Genomic DNA, 12,118 nt, shown 5'->3' on the forward strand with positions numbered 1-12,118 from the left:
AGTATATGTTTTTTAAACTCTCTACTTACATATTTTGCAAACTACATTACATATTTTGCAAAATCTAAAAATATAAAAATCTTCTACTATATTTCAAATAAGTTGATGTTACCTAGTATGATAGAACAGGTCTATAATATTATATATCTAATAACTTACTTTTATCCTACATTTATAGAATTTTTAAAGTATGATAAATAATATTGTATAGTAGCGTATATTGCTACTAGTAAAAAGGTTAATATAGTTTTAATATTAAAATAATCATTATGCAATTCACATAAATCAAAAACACAATGATATTCATATAATTTATGTTTATACTCTAAGACAAAAATATGTTTATCTCCATCTTTTCTTTGTATATGATATGACTTAATATATGTATGTCATTCAAATAATTTAAAAGAGAAGGTATATATGATAAACTATTTTAATTAATTATAATGAAATATACACATATCCAAATAAAGAAAATCTTCTTCAAAGATTGTTTCATTTCCCTTTTATCCTTTTGCTTCTGTTTAGATGTATTCAGATAAAAATTTTTTTCTTAAAAAGATATACTTTATTCATCTAGTATTATATTATTGTAAACAGCAATATTAAATAAATGGATCAAATTATGATTGTCCTTTTCACAAATGCAATATAATTTATAGTTTCATTACACGTAGGATATTTTTCGTAATATAAGTATATTACAATCTATAACTTAAATATTTACTATACACATTTTAGTTTGAAAAAAATTCATTGGTACAAGTAAACAAAGGATAACAATATATTTTATACATATGATCTGAAAACATTGAAATGCACGGTTGATGCAGTAAATACTTGCTTACTATATTTTATATGTATATATTTTTATAGAAACAAAATCAATCTATATCAAAATAATATTACTTGAGATTTAATTACATAATAAGAAGATATTAGAAAACATTTAAAATACAATTTGCTTATTTCATAAATTACTAAGCAAAGGCTGATATACGATAAAATATTATTACATTATTATTATTAATTCCATAAATTAATATCCTTATGATAGGTTTTATAGTTACAATAAATTACGTAGTAATTTTGTCTATACATATGTAAGTAATTTTATATTTAATAAATTTCTTATTGTCTCGGAATATTTTAACGCACATTGTGTATATAAATTCAATTATCATGGAAAAATATTAGCAAATATTTTTTCACATTAATTCGATGCATTTAAAAAATATTGTAGTTTATGTTTTTAAACTGTCATTATAAATTTCAATATCTATTATAGTAAAAATCCTTTTATTTATATTCCATGTTATATTTATGTTATATTTTAGAAAACTTTCTGTAATTAGGTAATAATCGATTGTATTAGAAAATTGAACATTTATTTAAAGATACAAAATCAATCCCAATTATCCCAGGGAATTGAAATGTAACAACTGTAAATAATAAAATTGTAAATAATTTCATCCGAAGTTCAAATTACATAACTTTTAAATTATATATTCAGGTTTCATATCATTATCAGATAGATTTCATATAATTTAGTCTTATAATACTATAAATCTCTTGAGTTTTAGAAAGTCTTATATAAGATTACTAATATCAACATATTTAATGTATTATTTAAAAATAGATGTTCTTATACAAAGAAAATGTAATTATATAATATGACATTATATAAATTTCTTTTATTTCCATATATATGTTTCTGTATCTTAATATGCATTATATGCAAGTTATAGATAACATAAAAATAAAAATATTTATATGTTAAACAGCTAAAGAAATAGCTTTTTATGTGACCCATTACATACAAAATTAAATGATTTTAATATATTTAAAAACATATAAAATACAAACACAAACATAAATAACAAAATTGACTAGATATATAAAATTTGTATTCTATTCAAAATTATTTTTATTCTACGAATAATAAAAAGTATTAATTTCAAAATGTATTGTTAATTATAAATTTACAAATATATGTGACCACATTTTTATTTTTAGGAAATATAGCGTTTTATTCTTAACACTGTAGAATCTTTCCCCAAAATTTCCATCATTTCAGAAACTGGTGGACCCTCCTAAAAATGTAAATACATATATTATATAAATCAGTATTAAATTTATAATGAAAAAATATAATTAGAATATTTTATGTTTACCTTTAAACCACTAAGTACAAAACGTAAAGCTTTCATCAATGTTGGATATGAAATTTCATGTTCATTGGCAAATTCTTTTAGGTATTTATTTATCCATTCTTTATTAAAATTTTGAATTTCAGTTTCAATCAATTTCATATTTATTATTTTAAGCGCATCTAGAAAGAAAAACCGTTTTAAGTGTGTTAAAAAAAAATAATGGATTCAATTATATTACATGAAACACTCAGTAATGTTTATATACAAAGTATAACAAATTATACCTAATTTACATTCTAACACAGTGTCATCAAATGATGTGGTTGGTATATGCCATAAAAAGGCCAACTTTGGAGATACTAGATCACTTAATTTTGATATTCTATGCTGTGCCCATTTTAATACAGAAATAATATGATTGTCGTCTAATTGTAAATTTCCATCAGTTTGTCTAAAAATATCATTGAATATGTTGTTAAAGCTCTAAATATAAATAAAAATTAGCACTAGACAAACCATACATACCTATTTGGGAATGCTTCTGTGACTAAAGTTTTTATTCTTTCAATTAAAAATGCATTATTTTTTTCATTTGATAATAATTTTGCTATCTCTATCCTATTGAATTCTAATAGTTTTGGAGGTGAAAGTTTATTAGAACTTACTTTTATTTTAGAAATATTGAACTAAAATAATTAAAACAAACTAATGTAAATAATAGAAAAGCATGTGTAGTATGATTTATATTGAATACAAATATTTTGTATAAAGGATATAATATAAAACATAAATACTTGTTTGATTAATTCTTCATAACTATCAATGTAAAGAGCACCTCTTTTATTATCAAAACCACCACCAGCATGTGTAACATAGTTTAAAACTGCTAATGGAAAAATTCCCTCTTTTCTAAAGGATTCTATACTTATATCGCTTTGCCTTTTTGATAATTTTGATCCATCAAAGTTTAATACCAAGGGTAAATGTCCATATAAAGGTGGAGTCCAATTAAAAGCTCTGTAATAATAACAATTATTCGTGATAATCTACAATTAATGGATAATATCATATAATAAATTATTTATATTTAAATGTTTAGTAAAGGATATGTAGTCATGTCATATTCATAAAATATGTATAAAATACATATAAATGTTATATAAACATAATTTTTTTTAATATTCTACATAAATACTAAAAAAAGTTTATCGCAGGTAAATAAGATTTTCTTAGTACATGTAATTAAACTATTTAATCAAATAATTATTAATTATAATATCTAATATCTAAATAACTATAATATCTAAAGGATAAAGAATATTGTTTAAATTATTATTCAAAACTTATTATTAAATAATTACTAATTTTTTATATATATTTATTATTTAATTACTATATACTAATTATATATATTTAATAATTATTTAATAATAAATTTTAAATAATAATTTAAACTATTTCCTTTGTCCTCATATACTGAGATAACTGTTTATTATTTAGATATTGTACATGTAATAAATACTTGTATTCAAAAATATAACACATTCTAACTTCAAACATATTTCATTGTTCATCATACCATATTGTACAATACAAGTAATTAATAATAACCATAATTCTACAACAATACTGCATAAAATTTGAATCCTATATAAATATTCTACTTTTAAGTTGAAAATATCTTATAATTATATATGAAATTAAAAAAATAATACTTTACAGGTACTAACAAATATTAAAATATTTACAAATTTTGTTATAAATTTTAGTACTTACTTGTACATCATTATATGTTTAGGTGTGGATACTTGCCACTCAATTCCTCTTAATACATGAGATATTTCCATAAGATGATCATCAACGACATTTGCAAAATGGTAAGTTGGATAACCATCTGTTTTGATAATAATTGGATCTCCTTCCCTTTGTGCAATATCATATTCTATTTTACCACATATTAAATCATCAAAGCTTTCTATTCCAGCAGATAACTACAAAAATATAGATAAATATATAAAAATATAATTGATCACAATATATGACATTATGTAATATCATTTTTCAGTACCTTAAATCTAATACAAAAAGGGGATCCCTTATCAAGTTTTGTTTTTACTTCATCGTTGCTTATATGTCTACATCTATTATCATACTTAGGCACTTCTCCTCGTTTTATTGCTTCTCTTCGCAATAATTGCAATCTGTTTTCTGTGCAGAAACAGTAATATGCAGATTGATTATTTATAAGTTTAAGCACTTGGTCCCTGTAATTTAATGAATAATGGTATATTATTAGTTTTCTAATATCAATAAGAATCCTTGTCTATTAAAATAACAAGTGAAATTTAACTTTATCTTATAAAAAATATAAGAAGTCATAGACAAATAATTTAAATTTAATTTATACTATATAATATAATCTAATTTAAATAAGCAAAAAATACAACCATTACATATATTAAAACTCTATATTTTTAGCTAAACTACTAATAAATAGAAATTAGTTATGTTACAATAATTATTTGAAATTAGGTGATAAAACAAAATACAATTATGTTTATTTGGATTTTGTTACATATATGCTTTAATGGACTTACTTGAAAAATTTTCACTAAGCTTTAAGTAAAGTATACTTTAAAGTATAAAGTAGCATCATTATATCTAATAATTTTGTAGAAAATAATTCATAATATCACTTGGAAATATCTATATGAACACAACATTTATATTACATTTACATATATGTAACTACAATATAGTATTTATTTGAATACTTATATAAATGAAAATTTTCAACATACTTGTATATTTCAAGACGTTTTGATTGTATGTAAGGCCCGGCAGGTCCACCTCTTATTGGATCCTCATCAGGTATGATTCCAGACCATAGTAAATCACATTGAATTTTTTCTATTGCATCAGGTATGCATCTAGATTGATCAGTATCTTCAATTCGTAAAATAAATGCACCATTATTAGCACGGGCAAATAAATAATTATATAATGCAGTTCGTAAACCTCCTACATGTAACAAACCTGTAATAATTTTTACACATATTAATATATTTTTTATACTGTATTAAGCAAGATAAATAAAAAAATATTACATATGATGATTTAATATTCTATTATATTGAATTTTATAAAGATGAATAATCATATTACATACCAGTTGGACTAGGTGCAAATCTAACTCTTACTTGTACTTTTTTAAAGAACCGTTTTTGCATAAACAGAACATTTGTAATACGGAATATGTTGTACTTCATCGTATTTCTTCACTGAATTATATTAAACCTATAATTTAAATTTCACTAAAGATCATTATACAAATTATACTGTTTCATACCATATTACAGAAGCATAAATTAGGATTATATAAAGCATACCAACATCAAGTTTTGTTTTAAGATTCACTCTTTATCTCCAATATTTTTCAAACAAACAAGAATAAACTATTAATATCATATAATTCATTTACACTTACTTTGACTATTCACTAGGGGTTACACATGTTTCAAATGTGCTTTCATACAGGCATTTTTATCTCTAGTAAAATATTTTATGTTGACCAACCTTGTAAAGTTTTCCCAAAAAATATGAAAGTAATTTCATTTAAAGTTTAGGATCACAACTATATAAAGAATTTATATAACTATAATTTATAATATTTACATACATACACTAATCAATAACGTTACAGGATTACAATATAAAATTAATTTATAACAAATTTTATTTGTATCAATTATTATTTGTATTTATTATTTATTTGTATCAATATTTATATTTTGATTTTCTACCCTATAGTGTTCAGCAACAGCATAGAAATGATTTATAAAATTTAAAAGAAATGGAAAGCATAATATATGATCTGTAATACATACAGTTTTAATGTAATTATATAAATTCTGCTAACATACTCTTTTTATTATGATATCTGTTGTTATATAGAAGTTTAAAATTATAGTTACAGAATAACATCTTCATTTTTTTTCTTTTTTGTTAAAAAGAAATTACTTATAGTTTTAATATATATACATTTCTGATGGCTGGACAAAAGTATATATAGTGGCGTACAAAAGTTTCTGGTTAGATAGATTTTTCACTTTAGATTCCAAAAGCGGTATTATTTATAATATAATATAAAAATTCTTTAAAATTTTAATAAGTATTACATACCTATATAATAGTGTTCACGTATTACATTATGTTCTCTTACTTATCGTATCTTTATACCTAATAATACTTAAAATTCTTTTAGATATGTACCTTTCGAATATAAAGTGAAGATATAGTATGACGTCATGATATTGTTTTTACGTTGTTGTAACGATCTATGTTTCTTTTTTATTTTTATTTTACTTTTTTCATCTACAATCCAAATACACTACATATGTTTACGGATATATACAAATCGAATATAATATATGTTTTGATATGTTGTCAACTTTCATATCGAAAATCGAACATCTGATCTTACATTGCATTTTAAGGAAACAAATTATTTTTACATTTCGCGCGATATGTATTGGTAATGAGTGATTGGTTCGTTTAGTTATTAATAATGATATAAGGGTGCGCTTTAGTTGCAGGCTAAGCGCCGCAGATTTCGCGCGGGGCGGGTGTTGTCATTACATTTTCACGTGACGAAAGTGAGTTTCCGTAAGAAATTTGACAACGAATCGTATAAAAATGCCGCCGAAAAAGCGGGAAAAAGAAGTGGACGGGCAGAAAGGTCCTCGAATGGATCAAATTCAAGCAGACCATGAGCTATTTCTACAGGCCTTCGAAAGTAAGAACTTTCTGTTATCATTCCTTTTTCCTCTATTTTTCTGACTTCAAAATTAATTAATATCTCAATTTATAATAACTAAATGGTCATTGATCATCACGTTTTCAATATTTATTACAAATATTCAAAATGATCGTACATAACCCCATTTGCTAAGAACGTACCGAGCGCCGAACCGCGCGTCGTTCCACTCCGTTCCCTCCTTTACTTTAATTCGTGGACACCTGTCATTCTCTCACCATGTTCCTATTTAGTGTTTAATTTAAAAAGTTAAGCCAATTATATGTGATGATTAAATAAATAAAGTATGTATTATTAGGTTTAAATTATTTTTCATCAATGCAACTTTTATTTTAATATTTTGATATTTTTTCTCAACTAATAGATATCTTAGTTTTGTAGCAAAATATCATGTACTTAATTTATTAACACTCATGTTTAATTCGACCACAACATGTTGCTGTTTTTATTTAAACATGTCAAAAAATATAAGAAAATTTTCTAAATAAATAAATGCATTATTAAGTTTAAATTATTATTTAACATTGTAATTTTTATTTTAATATTTTTTCTCAATTAATATATATCTTAGTTTGTAGCAAAATATCATGTACTTAAATTAATATTATTAACACTCATGTTTAATTCAATCACAAAATATTATTACTTTTATTTAAACATATCAAAAAATTAAGAAAATTTTCTAGTAACTAATTTAGTGTAATAGAATTATTTTTGTTTTTTAAAGGTACTTATATTTTTTAATAATTTGAGATATAGTGCAGTTTTATTTTAGAGTAAAATGGGATCAGAGAGGTTTAACCTGCATAAAGCGTAACAAGTATGAAGGAATGCAGGCTTCTCATATGGAAATGAGAATAACCTAATCATCATTTCCCATTTTTCCTTAAAGAAGAATCATATACAATTTTCGATATTTATCTCTTTTAACTCCTGCAAGGATCATTTCACTTGTGACAAAAATGTTAACCTCTGAGCCATCTGGAGGAATTCAATTGAACTATATTCTTTTTTCATTTAATTGTATTTAAAAATGTTTAAATTATATATTCTTATTCTTGCTATTATATAATAATTTTATGTATCATTTTTTCAGAACCAACCCAGATCTATCGATTTCTACGCACAAGAAACCAAATTTCAGTGAGTAAAAATAAAATAAATCTATCTATATTTTATATTTTATTTTAATTGTTAGTTATTTGTAGTTTAATGTCTCCTCAAAGTGTTAACTGAATATTTTAATATTTATTTGTATTCAAAATGTCCAAAGTATTAAATGAGAGTGAAATGGTAAATACTTGTAGACAAGTAAATATGAATGAAAGTGTATTTGGTACAATGTTTTTGTTCTAACAGTTTAGTGAATTTTTCTTAGGTTGTAATAAAATAAAACTTAAATTCTACAGTAGTGTTTGTGAACATTCCTGCAATATAATTAAAGTTAAAAAATATTTTGAAACTTTTTATATTTGTTTTTGACGATTGAAAACGGTAGGTATATAAATTTATTATCTTATAAAGTTACTTTATAGTTTATTTAAAATAAAATGAAATGAAACATTATATTTTATGCTCTGTATCGTTTTATTTATACAAACTAATAGAAATATGATAATGTAAAACATTTTGTGTAATTCCTTTTTAGCCAATATTTCTATATAGAAACTTAACTTACATGAGGCAACGTATGTCCAGAAGCCATAAATCACGTCGGGGGTTCAAGATAGACATGATATTGGAAAAATTAATGTCAAAAAATAATCAAGGAGAAAACCCAGGTGTTCGTGGATACATGACTCTTACTTTTCTAGGTTTTTATGATAAAAAAGGTAATTGTGAAATACGCTCTGGTACCTAAATGAGACACTTCAAAGATTTAGCTTATTGAATTAAATTTTTCTTTATAATGGTAATGTTACAGTTGAAACGCCTCAAGATCCTGTAAAAGTAGAAACATTATTATTGAAAATATGTCACAAAAAAAGAAAAGATGTGAGTTCACCAATTATGCAGGCAAGTATGACTTTTCAATTACATAATTTGTTAGAATGAAATAAATAAGTAAGACTGATAATTGCTGTTAAATAAGCGAACATTTTTTAATTTTAGGTTTCTGTTGGCACAAGTGAAGTTCCAATCAATCCTTGTGAAAATCAACCACCTCCAAAGGCACCTACCATATCTATACCTAATGAATCTTTCAGTTTAAATAATGGTCATGTAGCGAAAACTTATATGCTTTTACTTAGAGTATATTGTACGTCCAATACTGGCTGCCTTATGCATAACTGTGATTTAGATGGTTAGTTAATAATACACGCACACACACATATACCATGAATTACTTTAGAGAGTATACTTTCATAATATTTGTTTTCCTTTCCTTTCTCTCTTTTTCTCGTTAGAACCAGCTCAAAAGCGTCGCAAATCTTCTACGGGTTCAATTAAAGCTGGAGGAGAAGAAATAAAGTTGTATGGTTCTGAACTCATAGTGTATGATAAACACAACCGATGTTTGTTGACTGATGGCGATTATGAACTAGGCTTACAAGAAGTACAAACCAATATTCGATCTAGCCCAAAGAAGCACAGCTCTTGGGAGTCTGTACCTGACATCAAGGAATGTGGTCCTTTTGAAGTATTCAGCAAAGGACCAACATTAAAGTTTAGGCTTAATTGGACGACTGAACCAAGTAATGGTTTAGTTGATAGACCAACTCCAATTCATTCAGTACCAAATGGTGATAATAAAGAAAATCGCTCAGGAAATAGTAAGTTATCTATCCTTTTTTTTTTTCCACAGATGAAGAAATATGTATAAACAGGATAAAAAGAAGATAAAATGTTTCATAAAATAATTTCAGCTGGTCTAGAACGTTCTTCCACAAATAATAATAATAATAGTACCAATAATAACAATAATAATAGTAATAACAACAATAACAATAATCCAACACTGCCAACACCTAGTCCTCTAAATTCCTCAAGAATGACAACTAGTGAGAAAACGGACACTATCATGGGTACACAGCAAATAGTTTATCAGTTCCTGTATAATAATAATAGTCGCCAACAAACAGAAGCTTGTGAAGATTTACATTGCCCTTGGTGCTCATTAGACTGTGGAAAACTTTATTCTCTTTTAAAGCACTTAAAATTATGTCATTCACGATTTACATTTACGTATGTGGTAAGTGTTTAAATATATGCATTACAAATCTGTGACATCAAAGTACTATAAAATAAATTGTTTATTTTAATAGCCAATTCCACAAGGTGCTCGCATAGATGTAGCAATAAACGAATGTTATGATGGCTCATATGCTGGTAGCCCTCATGAATTAATTACACAGCCATCTAGCATAGCATTTTCAAGAACAGGACCGACGAGACGTACAAGTGTAACAAATATTTTAGTATGTCGCCCAAAAAGAACTAAGCCAAGTCTTTCTGAATTTTTAGAGCTTGATGAAAATGAATATGAAAGCCAAAGACCTTATATTACAGGACATAATAGGTACAACAGTTAACTAAAATAAATGTCATTATTTATTACATATAAAATATGTTGCTCATGAAATTTCTTGTAGGTTGTATCATCATACTGTTACGTGCTTACCCATATATCCAAAAGAAATGGATATTGATTCGGAAGGAGAAAATGATCCAAAATGGTTACAAACAAAAACAATGATGATGATTGATGACTTTACAGATGTGAATGAAGGAGAAAAGGAACTTATGAAAATGTGGAATTTACATGTCATGAAATATGGCTATGTAGGAGACTGCCAAATACCACTGGCTTGCCAAATGTTTCTAGAAACTAAAGGAAAAGAATTGCTCATGAAAAATTTATATCGTAATTTTGTTTTACATATGTGTAGTTTGTTTGATTTTGGTCTAATTAGCCCTGTAGTTTTATATCAGACTATTCAAAAATTACAAGAAATTATGAAAGAAGGAGGCGAAGATAGCGATATTCGAAAAGTTTTACAAAAGTCCCATGAAGCTCAAGTTGAAAAATGGCTTAGTTCAGGTTGTCATGCATCTTTAGATGCTAATAAACAAAATAGTACAAGTACTAAAATAAATTTTAATAGCGATGGATCAAATTCTAATGCAAGACGGAAAACTTCTTTACCACTTAGTTCACCAAATTCACAATCTGTAAAAACGACAGTATCCATCCACAATAATGTTAGCAAATATGCTAATATGATGACTACATCGTCAAACAAGACTGTAAATGGAAGTAGTTATTAATAACCGTTATACATACGTTAATCTGCTAATTGTACGTTTTTGTACAGTATTTGTTGCAAAGGATGTAATTGCGGTTAGAATAATTGACATTATAGCTACTTGATAATCATTGCTCTAACTACTAGATCAATTTTCTATAAATTTGAAAGTTTTAAATGTAAAAGTGAAACAAAAGACAAACTTTCAGATAAATATAGTGTGAATAATTCATACAGTTCTAATTGAAATTCTGGAAAACAATTAAATATGAAGAAAAAATTTATTTTGAATATACGTAACCGAGAACCTTATTTCGTAAAAAAAAATATAATGTACCCGTTCTTTCTTGGTCTAGTCAATGATGCCTTTTATGTATCTAACTTTCTGAACTTTTTATTTGCTTAGTAATATGTGAAAGTTATATTGCCTTATATACTTTTGATTTTTATAATTTGAAGAACATAATATTTTAATATCAAAACTGGAAAAGTGACAAATTAAAATTATTAAACATAATGTTACATTTAAATATAACTATCATTTTGGAAATCAAGGTCACTGGATAAATCTTGTATATTCATGATCGGGGATGATAGACTATTCTTTTATATGATAAAACAGTTGTACCTCCTATGGAATGTTAATTTAAATCATAATCTTATAGATTAATATGGATAAATTTAATATCTGAGGATAATATGAAGCTGAGAAAACTAGCACATAATCTATTAAAAGATGGGACCTTGGTACAATTACTTCAGATATTTCTTGTAAACTGAGGCTGTAAATTATAAGTTTTACCCCAAAGTAAGGAATAAACTGTTATAAAAAAGTGCCTTTGTAAAGCGGGAGAATTTGAATATGAGAGTGACTGTCGCCAATATATGACTTTTGCATTGAG

At 25.1% G+C, this 12,118-nt stretch overlaps 2 protein-coding genes across 8 annotated transcripts; one reads left to right on the forward strand and one right to left on the reverse strand.

Moving 5' to 3' along the window:
• Positions 1-1,804: 1,804 nt before the first annotated feature.
• On the reverse strand, positions 1,805-7,318 carry GluRS-m (putative glutamate--tRNA ligase, mitochondrial). 7 transcript variants are annotated; one of them, XM_069111206.1, is made up of 10 exons: positions 7,113-7,318; positions 5,323-5,450; positions 4,955-5,189; positions 4,222-4,417; positions 3,930-4,144; positions 2,948-3,170; positions 2,679-2,839; positions 2,438-2,604; positions 2,175-2,332; positions 1,805-2,093 (listed from the first exon to the last, which is right to left on the reverse strand). In XM_069111206.1, the coding sequence occupies exons 2-10, from the start codon at positions 5,420-5,422 to the stop codon at positions 2,013-2,015; spliced, it is 1,536 nt and encodes a 511-aa protein (XP_068967307.1). In that variant the 5' UTR covers positions 5,423-5,450; positions 7,113-7,318; the 3' UTR covers positions 1,805-2,012. The 7 variants fall into 7 exon arrangements, with proteins under 7 accessions (XP_068967307.1, XP_068967308.1, XP_068967302.1 ...); XM_069111207.1 differs by lacking the exon at positions 7,113-7,318 and adding an exon at positions 6,426-6,574; XM_069111201.1 differs by lacking the exon at positions 7,113-7,318 and adding an exon at positions 6,336-6,471.
• On the forward strand, positions 6,737-12,071 carry Su(z)12 (Polycomb protein Su(z)12). The gene is made up of 9 exons (XM_069111189.1): positions 6,737-6,948; positions 8,066-8,112; positions 8,618-8,801; positions 8,894-8,985; positions 9,082-9,274; positions 9,378-9,743; positions 9,837-10,162; positions 10,236-10,489; positions 10,563-12,071. Exons 1-9 carry the CDS (start codon positions 6,849-6,851, stop codon positions 11,236-11,238), a joined length of 2,238 nt encoding a protein of 745 aa, XP_068967290.1. The 5' UTR covers positions 6,737-6,848; the 3' UTR covers positions 11,239-12,071.
• Positions 12,072-12,118: the final 47 nt, after the last annotated feature.

This window comes from Bombus flavifrons, chromosome 4 (genome assembly GCF_040668555.2).
Source record: "Bombus flavifrons isolate JBK064 chromosome 4, iyBomFlav1_principal, whole genome shotgun sequence".
NCBI lineage: Eukaryota > Metazoa > Arthropoda > Insecta > Hymenoptera > Apidae > Bombus > Bombus flavifrons.

Coding starts and splice junctions, on each gene's coding strand:
- GluRS-m (XM_069111206.1), bottom strand. CDS start 5,422: ATGAAGTACAACATATTCCGTATTACAAATGTTCTGTTTATGCAAAAA. Junction 4,145..4,221: donor CTTTTTGTATTAGATTTAAG/GTACTGAAAAAT, acceptor ATATTTTTGTAG/TTATCTGCTGGAATAGAAAG. Junction 2,333..2,437: donor TGTGTTAGAATGTAAATTAG/GTATAATTTGTT, acceptor TTTTCTTTCTAG/ATGCGCTTAAAATAATAAAT.